Source organism: Panthera uncia, chromosome C2 (genome assembly GCF_023721935.1).
Source record: "Panthera uncia isolate 11264 chromosome C2, Puncia_PCG_1.0, whole genome shotgun sequence".
NCBI lineage: Eukaryota > Metazoa > Chordata > Mammalia > Carnivora > Felidae > Panthera > Panthera uncia.
The window spans coordinates 93,328,274-93,347,282 of NC_064810.1; the positions used below are offsets into that span (position 1 = coordinate 93,328,274).

The 19,009-nt window shown below is 43.5% G+C and overlaps 1 protein-coding gene across 1 annotated transcript in view; it reads left to right on the top strand.

The window, feature by feature from the left end:
• Positions 1-19,009, top strand: part of SLC7A14 (solute carrier family 7 member 14) — a 57,608-nt gene that overhangs the window by 20,075 nt on the left and 18,524 nt on the right. Inside the window, exons 2-5 of the mRNA XM_049629635.1 lie at positions 3,774-4,010; positions 5,664-5,881; positions 14,749-14,895; positions 17,629-17,837. Of these exons, the coding sequence (XP_049485592.1) occupies positions 3,774-4,010; positions 5,664-5,881; positions 14,749-14,895; positions 17,629-17,837 (811 nt within the window). The remainder of the gene's footprint in view (positions 1-3,773; positions 4,011-5,663; positions 5,882-14,748; positions 14,896-17,628; positions 17,838-19,009) is intronic.

Below are 19,009 nucleotides of genomic sequence, written 5' to 3' on the forward strand. Positions count from 1 at the left end.
AGACCATGACTTATGCTGCTGTTGACGATGTGGTTTTCCAAAATAATGACCAACTCTTAATTCCAAACAAAACAAATTGCAACTGTCCCTCAATTTACCCAGCTGTTACAGCCCTGGAAAATTCAATGCATATAAAATCATGAAAAAAAAAAAAAACTTTGTGTTAATATGTAAAATGGAGATATGGGCACCTGGGTGGCTCAGTCAGTTAAGCATTCCACTCTTGATTTCAGCTCAGGTCATGATTTCACAGTTCATGAGATCAAGCCCCGCATCAGGCCCTGTGATGACAGCACAGAGCCTGCTTAAGATTCTCTGTGTCCCTCTCTCTCTCTCTGCTCCTCTCTCCAGCTCCTGTGCTCTCTCTCTCTCTCTCTCTCTCTCTCTCAAAATAAATAAATAAACTTAAAAATGTATTAAAATTGGGGCACCTGGGTGGCTCAGTTGGTTGAGCGTCCGACTTTAGCTCAGGTCGTGATCTAGCAGTTTGTGAGTTCAAGCCCTGTGTCAGGCTCTGTGCTGACAGCTCAGAGCCTGGAGCTGGCTTCCGATTCTGTGTTTCCTTCTCTCTCTGCCCCTCCCCCACTTGTGTTCTGTCTCTTTCTGCCTATCAAAAAAAAATGTAAAAAAAGTGGGTTTTTTTAATGTATTAAAATGGAGATAGATTCAGGCTCAGAAATTATAAAAAGGTTTTTTTAATTTATAAACTTGTTTTCATAAACAGGTCCTTTGGGACCCTCAGAAGTTATGTAAGACACAGGAAAATGCTTCATTCTGTGGGACAGTCCCACACTGCAGAATGTCTAATGGCTCCCTACCCATTGAATGCCTCAAGTGTCCACAATCATGAAAACCTTGGACACCCCCACAGATTTCCAAAATTCCCCCTAGATGGCAGTACTACTTTTGCTGAAAACTACTGGTTTCCAGTATTTTCTCCGGAGCTGCCCCCATTGACTCAAATGTTTGAAAGTTGATTCTGGCTGTGAAACCAAAGAATGGTAACACTAGAAGGGACCCTAAAGTTTATCTACCTGGCCCCTTCACTTTACCCATGTTAGGTAAGTAACTTGCTCTTCAACACTCAACTATTATATAATCTAAGATAAAAACCAAGGTTTCCCTTTCTTTGGTTCTTGTTTCTTATTAAATTAGAAAGATACTTTTGAATATGTTTCTCTTACACACCATCTTTTTGAAAAAAGTGGAGTGATTGACAACATTTTCCAGGTTGGTTTTTTTTTGTTTTTTTTTTTTTTTCAGGACATTTGGGGTTGAGATCACTTACTCCTCACCACTGAGGTTCAGTGCCAGGCTGGATAGTCTCTAATGCCCACTAAAAGCCTGGATTCTTGCATACAAATAAATCAGAAAGATGCAAAAATAAAATCCTTTACAATGCATCCAAAAGAATGGTCTCTAGGAGCAGAAATTGTCTTACCTAGTTAGTGTCTCATTTAGTTTTCCTGCTGTTCTTCCCAAACTCCACCTATCAGAATACAAGCTGGACCTTGGGAAATAAACAACTGATGTCATATGCTCCTACACGGTGCACAGCTAAGGGCCTCTTCCTCTGCCTCAGGACAGCAATGCACTGGCTCCTTCACAAGACCTAAGTAAGATGTGGCTATTTGCTAATTACCCTTGGCAAGTGAGTTCTGATGGTGAATTAGGAATTTTTACAACTAATTTGGCAGATCAAATATTAAGGAGAGAACCACTGATTGCCCAAACTTCAAAATATTGCCTCTCCAAATTAAATTTACAATCAAATCAATGCCAGTTTCAAAAGCGTTGGTTGAGATTTTTCTATTTATAAGCCATGTGCATTATCAGGGGTAGAAACGGTGAAAAGATGAAGTTCACAGGATGTAAGAATTCTTGGGTAAAACTATGGATCCTATACCCAAGAGCAGAATTAGGATTGCCTCCTAATCCTTTCCTCACACTGCACTAAAGGGCAACCTAATGTGTATCCACAAACCCAACTCTCTTCAGGAGAGAGTGCTTATTCACTCCATACACTCCTCATAGAAAACTCCTCCAGTCCTTCCTTCAGGGACCACTTCCTCTTAGTTTTAGACTCACTCTAACAATGTAAACATCAGGTGTTGGAAGTGGCAATTTAGAACAGGAGGTGGTCAGCCTGTTCAAGGTAATCCCTGTGACAGCAACAAAAAGAAACAACTTATAGTCTGACCTCCAGGAGGGAGATGAAAAACTGTTTTACAAAGGTGGGGGAGGGAGCCAACATAGGAACTCAAAACAAACAGTGGCCTAGGTCATTCAGTGCAGGGACGGATGACTTTGCTAGGCCTGAGAATGTCTCCATATGTAGAACAATATAGTAATTGATGTAAAAGAAAAGTGAACCATGCTTAATGCGTTTTGCAGCAAAATCCATAAAATTCAGTGTAACAGGTAGAATCCTAGAGTGTCACAGTAGGGAGGCCCTTAAGAGAGCATCCCTGTCTAATTCCTTTAGTTTACAAAGAAGGAAACTGAATATAAAGGGATGAACAGGTTCAAGGCAAAGTTGAGACAAGAGCACAGCCCCCCTGCTCCAGCACTCCTTTCACATGGACACCTGGAGAGCCGGCACCACTAAGGGGGAGGAAAAGAGAAAGTGCATCACCTTTAACCACTCATTGTGCCGTGGCTTCTGACATCTCTGTTTGTGCCTCCTTGCACTGATATCACTCCCTTCAAAGGAGAAGAAATTTGCTCTCTTTATTCACAAAAGAGTGAACTGTTATTCCCCGATTTATGATGAGAGAACCTCAGGGCTGGCCCTTAACAAAATTGGTAATGAAGGTAAAGTTTACTTTGAAATCCCTCCTACAACCCATTCCTGTGTGTTTCCTCCAGGCTGTCCTAGGTTTGTCCTCCAACTTGGCATCCTACCTACTGGCCTCACATCCAGAGTCTCTAGCAAGATGTAGGAAACTCTCCTAGTTCCCAGAAGCTTGGTGTATTCCCAGTCTCTTTCTAATTTAATCTATAATTCCATCAAAGATAGGCAATAGGGGCATCTGGGTGGCTCAGTAGATTAAGCATCCACTCTTGATTTTAGCTCAGGTCATGATCTTAGGGTTGTGAGATCAAGCCCCTCATCAGCTCCACCTAGTGTGGAGCCTGCTTAAGATTCTCTCAATCTGTCTCTCTCTCTCTCTCTCTCTCTCTCTCTCCTTCCCCCATTGGTATTCATGCTCACTCTCTCAAAAAAAAAAAAAAAAAAACAAAAAAACAAAAAAACAAAACAAAAAAACGAGACACTTACTTATATTTGCATTTTGTATCAATCCTGCCTCCCGTATATAGTTCAGAATCTTCATAGATCACTTGAACCATCATTGTCAAGTGAGGAGGACCTCTGTAATATGTAAAAATGAAAGAGAAGAATGTTATACAAAATGTAAACTTAGTGTCATCAAGTCATGAACTAGACCGTGCTCATTCTGACACCTAAGGACACCTAAAGAACATGACAGAGACACATACAACAAATAGGAATTTTTCTAAACAAAGAGCAGTTTCCAATAGTCCATTAAAATTAGTTCTGATTCTCTTCCCCAACATTCAGGTTAAAAGTTTTTCAGAACTGACGTTGAAAGACATTAGAATTGGCCTTGAATTTATTCATATACATAAAATTTTGTGTATTTGTTCTAAGATCCCAGAGATTCCCAGTATTTTGTACCCAAGATGGTTGACCACCAAGAGGTTATCTCATCTCCTAAAGTCCCCCACCCATATATGCTTTTCCCACGCAGGTGTCTGCTATGCAGAGTTCGGAGTCCGTGTTCCCAAGACAACGGGGTCGGCCTACACCTACAGCTACGTCACTGTCGGAGAATTCGTGGCATTTTTCATTGGCTGGAACCTGATCCTGGAGTACCTGATTGGCACTGCAGCCGGCGCCAGTGCTCTGAGCAGCATGTTCGACTCCTTGGCAAACCACACCATCAGCCGCTGGATGGTGGACACTGTGGGAACCCTCAATGGCCTAGGTGAGACTGCCATATCCTCTTGCCCCAACGTGGAAAATTACCCCAACAAACAAATGGGTTCCTCCTTCAGGATTCAATTTGACAAAATGTATCAGGACCCTTAAATATGTCTCTTTCTTCTTTGTTATTTTTTTTTGCAAAGTAATTCTTCTTCTGTGAATCTATGCTAAGGAAATCATTCTAATTTCCATAAAAGCTTTATATGAAAAGATACTCATCACAGCCTTATTTATATTAAAGATTAGAAACCGCCTAAATACTCTACAGTGGAGCAAATGATTAAGTAAATTGTGGAAGCATATTATGTAGCAATTAAAAGGATGATTAGGAGGACTGTTGTAATAATATGGAATATGTTTTTGATGCAATGCCATGTGACAAAGGATACAAATTGTATACGCATTATGTTAATAACTATATAAAAACAAGATCAATGCAGGAAAAATAACAGTAAGGAACTTCTCTAGTGGTTTCGGCAGATTTTTTTCAATTTTTATAAATAAGCATGTATTAACTTTTAAATGAGAAAATATACTTTTAAAAGGGAAAAATGGATTCCAGTCTAGCAGAGGTCAAGGAAGGGGTAATACAACTGGGTGAACACTGAACAGTCAGAAGCTCACATAACAAATGCCACTCACTCCATCCATCGCTTGCCTTGCTTCCCATCCTAATGTCTGACTTTAACCTCTCATATTCGTGGGAAACCACACAATAGTTGGGGAAACTTGGGGGTCTTGTCCCAGAACTTCCAAGTATAGATTCTTGGCTGTGTGCTAGTCATGTGACTTTGGTGTGCCTATCTCAGAAGAATTGACAAAAATGCTAAGCAAGCAGATACCATAAGAAGATAAAAAGTATGAAGACCACATCTCCACAATATACTGATTTCATGGAATTTTTAAGCTCAAAAGGGCCTCCAAAATCAGGTGGTCCAAACTCTTCACTTTACAAATGAGATCCAGGGAACTGAGGCATTTGCCCAAGGCCACACAACCGGTCATGGGCACAAGTACAGCTGAAATTCAGGACCCTGACAGCTGAGGCAGTGCCTTTTCCATTCTGTAGAGAGCAGGAGTCCACTGGCCAACAGACAAGACCAATCAGGTGGGGGTATGTTCACTGCTTATCTTCTCTGCAAACACATACACATAAATGCAAAGAATACTCTTCTTCCAATAGCGTTCAAAGATACACATTTTAAAACTTTCTAAAAATGAGAAGATTACTAGGATGGAAAATTTATGGACTCTATACTGAACAACTGTGAAGATAAACCAGTTTTCAAAAGACATGTTAAACCCATGTTTTATACCATCGATATGTCAGTACAGTTCTGACTTCAAATGTTCTGTGCCATGGTTCCCTAGGCTGTTTGTCATTGTCATATCATGTATCCCAATTTTTGGTCCAGGATATCAGGTCGTCTTAACTGTATTTCAAAATCTTCCCATTTGCAAATAGACACTTGTGGACCACAGTGTACGTACATGCATTCATACATACACACACTTACACGCAAGCCTCTCCTCCCTCCATGACAAACTGATTACCCTTGTCAGAGCTGCGTGCAAATGCTCTGAAGCGGTGCTGGGAGTTTGCATGGCCCTTTCTCCCCTCTGAACAACATTAACTCATATCTTTCCCCTCTAGGGAAAGGTGAAAAATCATACCCTGACCTTCTGGCTCTAGTAATTGCTGTGATTGTCACCATCATTGTTGCGCTGGGGGTGAAGAATTCCGTGGGCTTCAACAACGTCCTCAACGTGCTGAATCTGGCAGTATGGGCATTCATCATGATTGCAGGCCTCTTCTTCATCAATGGGAAATACTGGGCTGAGGGCCAGTTTTTGCCCCATGGCTGGTCAGGGGTGAGTTCATTTGTAAAGTCTAGTATGGCTATTGCACATTCTGCCTTCCATCTTGTGGCTAGTCTGAGACATATTTTTAAGAAAATGTTGCTCTGTCCTGTAACCTTCGTGGCATCCGTTTCATTACTTTTTATCTGAATTTAATTGGAATGCTCTGAAAAAGTGGTTCCTATATAATTTTTTAATTTGTTTCACATTCATTGAGATCCTATTTTATACAAATAACAAGAAAAGATTTTATGTTTTGGTCACGTGAAATATGCCTAATCTTATGCTAAGTGCTCTGCTTGTAACATTTAGGTGTCCTAAGAACCTTGCAAGGAAGATATTTACATTCTGGTCTTATAGATGAAAAACTCGCACTTGGAGAGGTCAGTGTGTGCTCACTATTAAGCATACAATGTAACTGGCAGAGTCAAGACCCAAAGGCAGGATGGTCTGACTCCAAAGCCTGTACAGCTTGGTCCTATAGAATCTCTGTAGAGTATTTTCCAAGAGACAGACAGCCCTAAATAGACAAGGCAGTAAAGGAGCCGGGAGAGTGGGTGGGTAGGTAAGGGATGAGTGTTGCCTGGGTACAGAACTAGAGAAAGAACAGTTTTTAAATTTAATCCCAATGTTTGGCCCAATATGGAGAGCCCCACTGAAGTCTAAGTGCAGCTGGGCCGGCCCAGTGAGGGCCGCTCATAAATCCCATTCCAGTGGTGTGGCTCACAGCACAAAAGTCCACCTGGAGTGGTCTGGGAGTTGACCAGAGAGCAGTCTGGACCAAAAGGACATTTTCCGATCTCATCCCCATGATCTGGGTGGTGAGGTTTATGCTAAAGAAAAATGGGAAGGTCAGAGTGGCAAGCCAACTACTTGGCTAATAAATAGTTCTAAATTGTGTCTGGATCCTCTTTCTAGTATGACTAAAAATGCCTACTTTATGAATTCATTGGTAAAATTCACCCACCTATCCCTTTTTCTTTTTTTAAATAATAGAACATAAACCAGAGAATTTTGAGCTGGGAGAGGTCTTAGAAATCACCTGGTCTTATCCCCTCACCTAGCAGGTGAAGAAATGGAGGCCGAGAAAGGCATGCCACCTAGCAGACTGCCATGCGACTGGCAGACACATGTCCAGGACTCTCCCAGATTTGCTTGTGTAGCTTTTGCTTAGACTGGTTTTCCTCCAAGATGTCCAGGGACCAGAAATCTCTCTTGGAGAATACTCAAAATAACTCCTGTTTATTCTGAACCGTGCCACACTGTTCAATGCCAAGAAATAAGCAAAGGAGGAATCTGAGCCAAGATTTCTAGTCTTCTGCTTATCTGTAAGAATCCCACAGTACCGCAAAGTTCATCTCTCCTCCTTGAAGTGAATAAATCCCAAAACTGGTTAAAACCAGAAAAGACAAAGAAACACTGTTGACCTTATTCTGGATCCCTGAGTCTGTATTCTCTTGTGATACAAATCGTTCCTTTCCTATCAAATAAGAGAAACAATATATTACAAGAGTGGCAAAGAAAAAAAAGTGTTTTTCCGGAACACAACTGCATTTCCATTGTAGCGCACAAATTCCCACCATTTTTTTCACAATCTAAGACATTTGGGGGTCATGGACTTACTGTTAAGACTTTGACCAACAGCTGACTTCTGTGCTCTCAGGTTTTCTCATCCACCAACTGGGAAAACTAATTGTATCCAATGTTTGCCAAAAAGAATAACATCTTGGATAGTTTTTTTAGTACACATTGTGTGGTTAGCAATAGTGATAATTACAGGAGGAAGAAGCTAGAGTTTATTGACTACCAGTTAGGTACCCAGCATTGTGTTCTATGGATATTATTTCACTCTTATAACAAAACTTTAAAGGAGGTGCTGTTGTCCCCAACTTAACAGGTGGAGAATCCAAGGCTCAAAGAGGCTGGGGAGCTTACCTGAGGTCACTTAGCTAGTCAGTGCCAGGACTGAAATTCCTACTTGGGTCTATGTGACTACGACATGCTTTCCACTTCATGGACTACCTTGTGCATGATCACCCCCCTCCATCTGAGCCTTCTTTAAAAAAATGCAATCAGGTAATTCATCCAACATGTTACATTTTCATTTCCTTTAAGCTTTTACAAAGTCATAAAGTCTTCCAGCTAGGAGGAGCATTAAGACGTGGTCTAGCTACTCTTCTTACCTACAGTTGGGCACGTAAACCAACCTAGGCCAAAGTGCATTGTTTACCAAGACAACACAGCAAAACAATTTGAAAACCTTTTTTAATTACTCAGTTCATGTCTACTTTTCAAAATCCTCCTAAGAGTTCACCGAAATGGCATACATTGTAGTCTAGGCCCCACGTAAAGACTAGAAACAATCTCTTCTGTGCCCGTGCCAAAAGAGATGAATGAATCTTTTACCCTTCCCCCTGTGCTTTGTGCTGGGGTATTTATGCTCTTTGGGGGTCTCCTCTTCCCACTCAAGGGCTCCATATCCCTCCTCAGGATAGTCAGGAGTCTACCTCATCAAGGAAGAAACTAAGTCAAACCAGCCTTAGGGGGTCCCCATTTATACATATCCCATGTTCTCACTAGCTTTTGTGGCGAGAAAAGAAGATCTGAAGTCAGGCATAAAAAAGGAAAGGAAGGATTCTGTTCCTAACACGAACCATTTTCTTTGTGATGCACTCTTTCATGTACTTTTCATTTCATCTTCACAGCAGCCTTACAAAATAAGGACAATGGTCTCTACTCGTACATCAAAATACCTTAAATTGAGAAAAGTTAAGGCTACAGATCTAGATGGTAATGGATCTGAAATTCAATCCCAGTTCTGCTTCAGTCAGAGCCCTATTTACTCCACTATCCCCCAACCTGGTTTGGACACACGGGACCGATTGCCTCTCTTTGCACCTTTGGCCTCGCAATCTCACTGCAACCCAACCTTACTATCTTGAGTAGGCTTGTCACTGGCCACCAAAAAGGTCTGGCTGGGATTTTGTATTTTTCGCTGCAAATCCATTATCCCTGCAGGGAATTCAAATATGTGCTCTAGTGGCTGTGACTAAAAGCATCAGCTGAGCACAAAGGACAGCCCAGTTTGAGGATGTTGCTGACTCATCCTCTTCTCTATCTGCCCGGCCTTGGATTTCTGCATAGTACATTTCCTCCCTAGCAAACTGGCCTGGACCTGTTCTTTCTCAACTTTGTTTTCTGGTCACTTTTCTAGTCCATGAAGGCCACTTTGGGTTTTTTTTGTTTTGTTTTGTTTTGTTTTGTTTTTGTTCTTTTTCTTTTTCTTTTTCCTTCTTTCTTTTTTTTTTTTTCTTTTCTTTTTTTTTTTTTTATGTAAACGCTTCACCCCAACGTGGGGCTTGAACTCATGACCTCAAGATCAAGAGTTTTGTGCTCTACTGACTGAGCCAGCCAGATGACCCCTAGCAAGGCCACTTTGAATATGGATCCTAATTTTTAAGGTCTGAAACCCTCTCATGAACATGACATCCACCAAGTGAATAAACACACTCCCTACTCTGTTACTTGACAATTGTCAACAAAAGTGAGTTGACTACTCGACAGCTGCAGACTTCTCCTTAGGGAAAACCCAACCCTTCTCCCTGACAAAGGGCCTAGTACAGAGCTCCAATCCACTTTACTCTTCAATCGCTTCTGGTAGGATGGGCTGGGGGAGATCATTGTGTTATGTAGGAGATGGTTTATAAGGATGCTGATACCTGACTTGACACACAATTCTCAAGTACTTTGAAAGGGTTAATAATAAACAATCTGTCCTCTGGCCATAGACCCTTCACAAGCCTACTCTTTCCCTGCCCCAACCACATCCTTCCAAAGAAAATAGCTTAAGGAATGGTTTACTCACTTACAGGTTCTGGGTCAGATGCTGCTTTGGTCTTGAAGAGCCGAAGAACAACAAACATTTTTCTCTAGATCAAGTAACTGCTGGCCCTCAGCTGAACCCCTGCTTCCATCTGCAGTTCTTTAGCCCCTGGACACTGTTGGATGTGTATTGCCTGTATGTTATTTGTTCTTGATGTTATCTTATGGTTTCTCTTGAACCAAATGAGACACTCCACCGCACAAACAGCTCCAAGGAAAATGGTCCTTAGCAAGCATGTGTGGGGAATGCTGAACGCCTCCAAACAAAGGAAACGTTGGCTTTCGTGTTCTCCACAGTTTAATTCATTTGTTGGGACCTATTAACACATTCCACTGTCACTGTGGACAGGCTGCTAATAGATATCCGGAGCTTGAGGGTGGTAGAAAATGCTATTAAAGTTGGAGTTTTGTCTTGTTACCGTGGGAGTGAATTATATAAAGGTGCCCAATTATCTCCTAGACATCTGGCAGACTGGCCAAGGCAGAATATGGAGAGCTGCCTCATTCCTATGCCTCTTGAATATCAGCAAGACACAGAGGGCCAGCTTTTAGGGACCCCACACACTGAACAGCATGCCGCTAATGGCATTGCTTTCGACAACCAAGTAAGCAGCAGCCCTCCAGCAACTGAGGCACGTGCTGCTTCCCCACAAAGGCTCTGTAGAGGGATGAGCTGATCTGGATCGCCTGGCTGAGCAGCTACACCAGCTTTGCCACGGAAAACTTTCCACTTACGTCGTCAAATTAAAAAGTCAATGCTATTTTTTATTTATGCGAAATATTTTTTAAAGCTAGGTGAAAGCACCAACGAACCCAGAAACATGCACATACGCACACTTCACCCACCAATTTCATTCATAGATGTTCACTCCTAAGAACATACGCATTCTTTCATGCGTGGAAGGGAATCCTAATCACAAATACCAATGGCCAGATCTGAGGCCTGGAGAGAGCGAATAATTTTAGTGGTTATTTGGGTAGAGACAGACCCATACCCAGTTTCATTTCCTGGCTCTTTTGTATTCATCAATCGGGAATCATTTGCTTGCAAGGAAGAAAAATTCATTCAAACTAACTTAAGTAAAACTAACTTAGGCAAAAAGGTGATCTTATTTGCTAATTTTATTATCTTCTCCTTGATAATGTGTTTATTTAATCTATAGCTTGTTAGGCCAGGATCTGTTTGATCTTGACAGGTATGTTGGGTTTTTTCTATTTCTCCTCCCTCCCCAGATCCATTATCCATCTTTCATACTCTGTTCTGTGCTCCAGAAGGCCCCTTGCTGGTTGCTCCCTGATGGACTTAGCCAATGGGCCTTCACTGAAATCATTTCATTTAAACCATCTGAGTTAAATTCTGTTTCCTGCCTAATGCAGTAGAACCTCCAAATGTCCTACCTTTGATCTATCCAGTCTTCCTTCAACTATAATGACTTTCTAGTTTTACATAGCAAATTCAGGCTAACAGACATTCTCTTTGCAAACTAATTCTCTCCATTCCCAACTTGACCATAGTCAATATTCTGGTATCTCATCATTTTCAGCAGTTGCCATCTATTTTTTCAATTATTTGGAGAGCAGCAGAATTTGTGTTTCATAAATAACATAGACACTTATTAATCTCATTCAGTTTATTACCACAGTCAATATTGTATTTTAGGTCTTGCAGTATCCTCTAGACTCCAAGTCCCAGGGGGTTAAGCTCACAGTATTTTTGCTCATGACTATATCCACATCCCCAAGCACAGTGCCTGGCACAAGGGAGGAGTTAATAAAATATATGCCCTTTAAAAAAAAAAAAAAAGGAGGAGGAAGAATTTGTTTATGCCTTTGAGTTTCATCTGTTCTAGAAATTTTATAATAGTGATTAAAAAATACTGCTGGTAAGAGCTAATATTTACTAAGTACCTGCTGTAGTCTATGACTGCAGTTCACTGTATTATCTCATTTAATCCTTGTTAACAACCCTATGAACTAAATACCACTTTCATCTCCATTTAAGAAAATGAGGTTCCAAGAGGTTAGGAACTTATTCTAGGTCACCAAGCCAGTATGTGACAGAACCACACCAAGTCTGACAATCTGTAAAATCTGTTCTCCTAACTAAATCCAATCCCCACCCCCAACCCCCAACCTGTGGATGGCTGTGCATGGCGTTGGGATTCCCTCTGGAGCCTACAGTATATTTCTCCTCCAACTGCTTCATGATCAGCACTTCAAAATTGGAAGGTGTCCTCCAAGTCTTCCACTGAGTCTTCTTTTCTTCACCTTTGACATCCCTGGGCCCCCAGTGATTCCTCACAAGGCATGGCTTACAGACCTCTTATCTTTTTCTAGGATAGATTGGCCCCCAAGTTCTTATTTTAAGATCCTTCCAACCCCATTTCCTCAACAGTAAGCTCTTGCAATATCTGTGAACTTTCCATCCAGAACTGACCACAGCAAATAGGCACAGGGACTATTCATGGCACATCCTAACTGGGAGTGATACATCATCAACTGACTGTCCTGACAGATCTGGATGATTTGCAGGAGCTGTGTGTGTGTGCGCGCACACGTACGTATGTATGTACGTGTAAAGGAAGAAAGATGTTAAAGGAAGAGAAAGCAGAACCTGTTTTCTGGTAGCTATCTTAAAGCAAGGCTTTCCTTGATTGGGGAGGTTTAGGGAGCCTGCAATCGCAGCCTCTGTTTATCCTTAAAGACCAAAAACATTTGCTAGATAAGCGAAACAAGCACATTTCCAGACCGGTAAACCTCCAGGTACAATGAAGTGAGATCTGTTTTCTCTCCTTACCTGGAGGCCAAAACACTTTCCATTCCCTGAAATGAAGGAGTTTACTGAAGTAAATTTTGAGATATCTCCTCTCCCAGAAAGCAGTCCTTTGATGACAATTCCTTGAGAAGTTCTTTCTACCTGAGTTATTAGGATAGACCAGCAGCTCTTATGGGGTGCTTGGGTGGCTCAGTCAGTTAAGCATCCGACTTCAGCTCAGGTCACGATCTCATGGTTTGTGGGTTTGAGCCCCGCATCGGGCTCTGTGCTGACAGCTCAGAGGCTGAAGCCTGCTTTGGATTCTGTGTCTCCCTCTCTCTGCCCCTCCCCTGCTCATGCTCTGTCTCTCTTTCTCTCTCTCTCAAAAAGAAATAAATGTTAAAAAAAAAAAAAAAAAAAGGGAGTTTGGAATAGACCAGCAGCTCTTAGATTATTTTGTGCCATGGACTCTTTGGCAGTTTGATGAAGCCTATGGACCCCTTCTGAGAATTGTGTTTATAAATGAATAACCTAATTACATAGGAATCCAAAAGAAAGCAAATATATTAAAACATAGTTATAAAAACATTTTTAATTGTGATATAATAACAATGTGCTTCTATATTAGTGTTTTAAATATTAATATCTGTGTCTAATAACTATCGTAATTTGGAAGTAGCAATAAGCACAAGAAATATTTCAAGATCTCTGCAACTATCTACTAGTATAGAAAAAATATCTGATTGCTTTGGTGACAAAATCACAGGTACTATTAGTTTGTCACTTACATTCATAATTAAAAGAAATGCTTATGTTTAGTCAGAGGTTACTAACAATAAAGATATAATCTTTTCTTAGCAAAGTTCATAGACTCCCACCCTGAGTTGAACGGACCCCAGGATAAGAATGCCCACTTAGGGACTTGGAACTTTAGAATCCTAGTGGGAAAGACCACAGAAAGGGCCAAGTCATTTTACAGGTGAGCAAACTTGCTTCTGAGGTTTGAGAAGATATTCAGTTTGTCATGTACCTGGCCGATTCCAGTACTTAGTATTTTATTTACTGAGAAGCCAGTGGGAGAGGTAAGAGTGAAACTTTGGGCACAGGTATCGGCTTGGCACATGTTTTGAATTTCATCATTTGTAAGCTACATGTGGATTAAAGGGGGAGAAATGATCCTTCTACAATGAAGCTCACCCCTGGACCCCTGGCTAGAGCTTGCATGTTGCCAAGTCCCCTGGCCCATACACACAAGTCTAGAAAAAGCTCTCTCACCCTCCCCTGAAAGGACATTCCCCAAGCATTCAGACAGGCACACTTTTTGCTTTCAGCCGATAATGAGAATGCCAAGGTGGGGAAACTTCATCTAAAGTTCAGTCAATTCTTTGGAAGAAAGTAACACACTCCTTAAGAGAAGATTCGCACTGACATCTTGACTTATAGTCCCACCCGCCCTTGCAGCTGTGCAGGCTCAGTCCAACAGGCATCCAGCAGATGTCACTGGTTACCACCTCCCCAGCCTGACACTGCCTCTCACTGCATATCTTCTCCAGCCTTATAACCCAGCTAGGACACTCGAGCCCCAAAGGGACAGAAAAATCAGACTGTCTCTACCTGTCTCCCCACGGAAGACAGTAGGATATCTGAAGATCTGAAAATCTTTTCTATCATTTCAGATCTAGGTGTTACCACAGAGATGATCTATGAAGGGCACCAATGGTAATGTCAGTAGGACAATTCTTGGTGCAGAAGCGTTTGAGTCCTGTACCCTAAATGCTGAAAGCACACCTCACGTCTCTGTGAAAGTCACAAGTAGCTCCTCACATTTCCAAACATCCCCTAAGGGAAGTCATAGGACCCCTGGTTGTGGTTGAGAACCATTGGAAGAAAATAAGGCACGGAGAGGTTAGTTAATGAGTTCCGCATGACATAGGGATAGCCAGTTTATTGATTTACTTATAACCCCACTTATTTCCCGAAATGATTTGAATATGTTGAACAACCCAGTGTTTATGTGGCCATAAGTCTTCTTATCTCCATTTTACCCATGAGGGAATTGCCCAGGATCACACAGCTAGAAAGCACAGGAGATCAGAACTCAAGTGCTGAGCACAAGACCCACCATGTTATTCCCTCTGCTGCTCAGTGACGCGGCCGAGCACTGGGCAGTTGTTGGTACCACATGTTAGGCCCTCATGCTGCCCTGACACTCTGAGTCTGAAAAATGCTATTGTCCCACCAGGTGCTGCAAGGAGCAGCCACGTGTTTCTATGCTTTCATTGGCTTTGACATCATTGCCACCACTGGAGAGGAAGCCAAGAATCCCAACACGTCCATCCCTTATGCCATCACCGCCTCTTTGGTCATCTGCCTGACAGCATACGTATCTGTAAGTACTACATCCTTTTGGGACCATCTTGATGGCCTTTTCATATTTGACCTTAAAAAGTAGCTCTGGGACTGGGTCACCCTCTGTCAGGAAATGATCCCTTCCTTGTGCTGTCTCGGCGTTTGTATGCATGTGTCCATGCACCCTATATCCCCACCCACCAATGACAAGAAGAAAATCAGCACTCCGAACTGGAGACGGGGGCAGTCTTGACCTCTGAGTTTCCATCCCTGCTCCTCCGCACACACAGGCTCTGGGTATCCACTACTGCCCAGGGGACGGTATACAGGGAGTGGGCTGCTGTCCAAGGAGCTCAGATCATAGGCTGGCAGTAACGGGTGGGTGTGCAAGCAGAGGCATTGTGGACCTCTGTGCACCCTCCTCAATGCTCTTCTGTCTTCTGGGATCTTCCCGGCAGCGGGAGGCGAGGCTCCTCCAGAGTGGGGAGACAGTACACCACCCTCCTAGAGACACTCTTCCCCTTAAGTCTCAGGGGAAATGCCATTTCTTTCTGCTGTTGCTCCCTCTTTTTATACCGGCCCAAGCTCATTTTTCAAGTTTTCCTGCCAAGGGGAATCCTTAGAAGGAAGCCTGCAGCTTCTTGTCATCTCAGGATCAGACGCTCCTCAAACTTGTGATGTGTCATTTCCCAGTTCCCATCCCAGAATTTCTATCACAGAAATAGCTCACTCGCAGCCAACATCCTCCTCGGCCCCTGGCAATGGAGAGAACCAGCCAACAAGTCAATAGATGTGTGGTCACAAAAATGCCCCAGGCCCTGGGGGTCCCACTCATTTCACTTACCACAAATAGGAAAGATCCACGGCTGTTACGTGCACCCCTGCTGCAAAACATAGGAAAAGCACCTCCTTCCCAAAAAACAAACAAAACAGAAACAGCTTTAGCAACTACTTAAGGAAGCCAGACCAGCGGCTGGCTTGATCATTAGGGCAAGCTGCAAAATAAGATTGTCCTGGGCACCAAAGGAAAACACAAGAGCAACCATGGATGTGGTTTATAGGAATTCACTTGTCCCTGGCAATTGTTTTATGGGTCAATTATCACCTCCCCTTGAGCACACACAGGCAAGTGGCTTCATCTTAACCATACTCTGATGATCCCTGCAGACAGTGTTCAGGCCATGAGGGTGGTGTGGGGCAGAGTATCTCAGGGCAGAGATGCTCTGCTTTGCATTTCCCCTCTTATTCCTCCCTCATATACCTCCCCCTCCTCCAGGGGTCAACCCCTGCTGCACACATAATAAAGTTGGTCATCACAATTCCTTTCTTAGAATAGCGCCTTATAGACTACAGACTACTTCTTTTTTTTTTTTTTTTAATTTTTGTTAACGTTTATTTATTTTTGAGACAGAGAGAGACAGAGCATGAATGGGGGAGGGTCAGAGAGAGAGGGAGACACAGAATCTGAAACAGGCTCCAGGCTCTGAGCAGTCAGCACAGAGCCCGACGCGGGGCTCGAACTCACAGACCGCGAGATCGTGACCTGAGCCGAAGTCGGACGCTTAACCGACTGCGCCACCCAGGCGCCCCGACTACAGACTACTTCTATGCATCTGCCCACTTTTTGCCCATCCGGATCTAACATGAGCAGCCGACTCAACGCAAACTGCTGTAGGAATCAATCCCACTGTCTCCCAGCCCACCCCATGTTGCAAGTGGTGAGGCTGCTGGGAAACATCCCCTTCTAGAACACACGGCCCTTAACCAGGCCTCAGGGGCTGTTTGGTCTTGCACCGGTCAGCAGGCTGCCATTCCACCATCAGGAGAAGAGCCAAATTGCTGGGCTGTGGTGGTCCATCTTGCTGTCCTCCCTAGCAGCCCACGGCTTCACTGGAGGATGTTGGCTCCCGAGGAATATGCAAAGAAGTTGTCTGGAAATGCACCACCCTCTCCCGTTCAGGCTCTGACCTCCATTCTTGATGCCAGCATTGACCCCTGCAGGCCAGGGGGAGCCTGGACCTATAACTGGTGATTTCATTGCCTGGGGCCATGGAGGGAGGGTTGTTATGGCCGATTTATGACATATGAAGGAAGATGGGTCCTAGGAGCCAAGTGATTCCTGGCTAAGCAAAGCCACGGTAGTCTTACAACCCCAGAGTAGGACCGGGTTCCATCCTGATGCCTTCATTTGTGGGCTGCCTGGCTCCTGGCGCTGAGCTACAGAGAGGAAATGGAAATCTAGTCCTCATATGGGTGCCCCCTGTTAACTGGCTATGGACCTGTGATCACTTATCTTTGGAGTTTTTATCTCTGATTTTCAGAGTGAACGGGAGAATACATTTAAGACCATATAGGATCCTGAAAGTATAAAGGAAATGAGAGTCCTGCCCATGTGGGCAGGGTGCTCGCGGCCACTGCCAGGTCCTGGCTCCAGCACCTTTGGCTCCAGTTCCTTCCATGTGATGGTATCTGCCCTTCATTGAACTGTCAGTGTAGTTCTGCTGTTGTGGGGCTTAGATACCTGCATACTTATTCCTCAGATATGAAAGCCTGAGAGAGATACTGAGGACCATCTTGTCAAGTCCACTAAATTCTAATGTGAGGAGAAAATACTGAGACCAAGAGGTCCAGATGCAAAATGACTGGTCTAAATTAAGGGCACATGCCAAGAAGCGACAAATCCAAAGTCCAGGCCTCTTCGCTCTCCTATGGGACATCCATCCATGCTGTCAGTCCTCTCCACCTCCAGCCATGTTTTCTCTTGTTTCAACAGGTGAGCATAATCTTAACTCTGATGGTGCCATTCTACGCCATCGACACGGAATCCCCACTCATGGAGATGTTTGTGGCTCATGGGTTCTATGCTGCAAAATTCGTAGTAGCCATCGGGTCAGTTGCAGGACTGACAGTCAGTTTGCTGGGCTCTCTCTTCCCAATGCCAAGGGTCATTTACGCCATGGCTGGTGATGGGCTCCTTTTCAGGTAAGGACTATGCTTTATGAAATTAATTCTGCTCTGCCATGCCTGTCCAGGGAGAATGTCACCCACTGTCAGCCTGACTATAATTTTGATGTGCGTGTATGTCACATAGACGATGGAATTTGTCATATATCCTGATAAAGACTTTGAGCGAAAAGAACGTAAGCCCCATAACAGCCTCTCAGTTTGACTCTGGGTCTCCCAATCTAGCACAAACTGGTATACTCCCCCTAACTGCCCCTCCCCTCTTGTTTGACACTGTGTGTTGCTTTGTGAAGATTGTGGGTGTCAAACTGCTGCACTGAGTGACTTCCAGAAGGAAGGACCCCTCCCAGGGACATCTTAGGCCTGCCCTCACATTGAGGTGAGGTACTGACCATCTCTCCACAGCCCCTCTGAAGGTGAAAACATTAAAAGCTACCATCACAGGGAGTATAAGACCATCTGAACAGAACCTAATAACAGTAGCAACAATAACTACCATTCATTGAACATTTGTGTACCCTGGGTGCTTTGTATACAGATCCCATGTAGTTGTCACAATAACCCTGTTTTGCAGACAAATATAGTAGATGAGTATACTTAGAAAGGCAAAAACACTTACCCCAACCCTCCAGCTGCTGAGGGGAGGCCGGGATTTGAATCCATGACTGTCTGACTCCAAAGACAGGATTTTCAAGCACTCCAATATATTGGCTTCCAGCCCCCTACATTGGCCATGAAGTGGTCAATCTGCCCCAAGGAAATGTGGCCCATCTCTCGGTTCCCAGTGCCCACTGTATGAGGGGCTTGCAGGGAAGGCATTCTTCAAGTACACAAAGCAAGGTGTAAAGCATGGAGGTCAAGGAGCGCTCAGGGGTATGGTGGGGGGGGATCCAGCTCAGGGACTTCCTCTCTGCCACCAGCTGTCATCTTCTGCTCCATTTCCCCTGCATACCCTCTGAAGTCATCACCAGGTCAGAGCTGCCATGTTTGGGGAGCTGGACAGATCAAGAAGAGGCTGAGTGTGGCGGAGATGTTACAACTTCAGACACCCAAAAGGTTTTTCTGCTGTCAAAGAGGAAAGATGCTGGAGCTCCAAAGGCAGCTGATAGTCAGTCATATGTGAAAGACGAAAATAAAAGAGAAATGGAAGAGGTGGGAGGAGGGCAGATTAGGAGGAGAGGGAGGAGGAG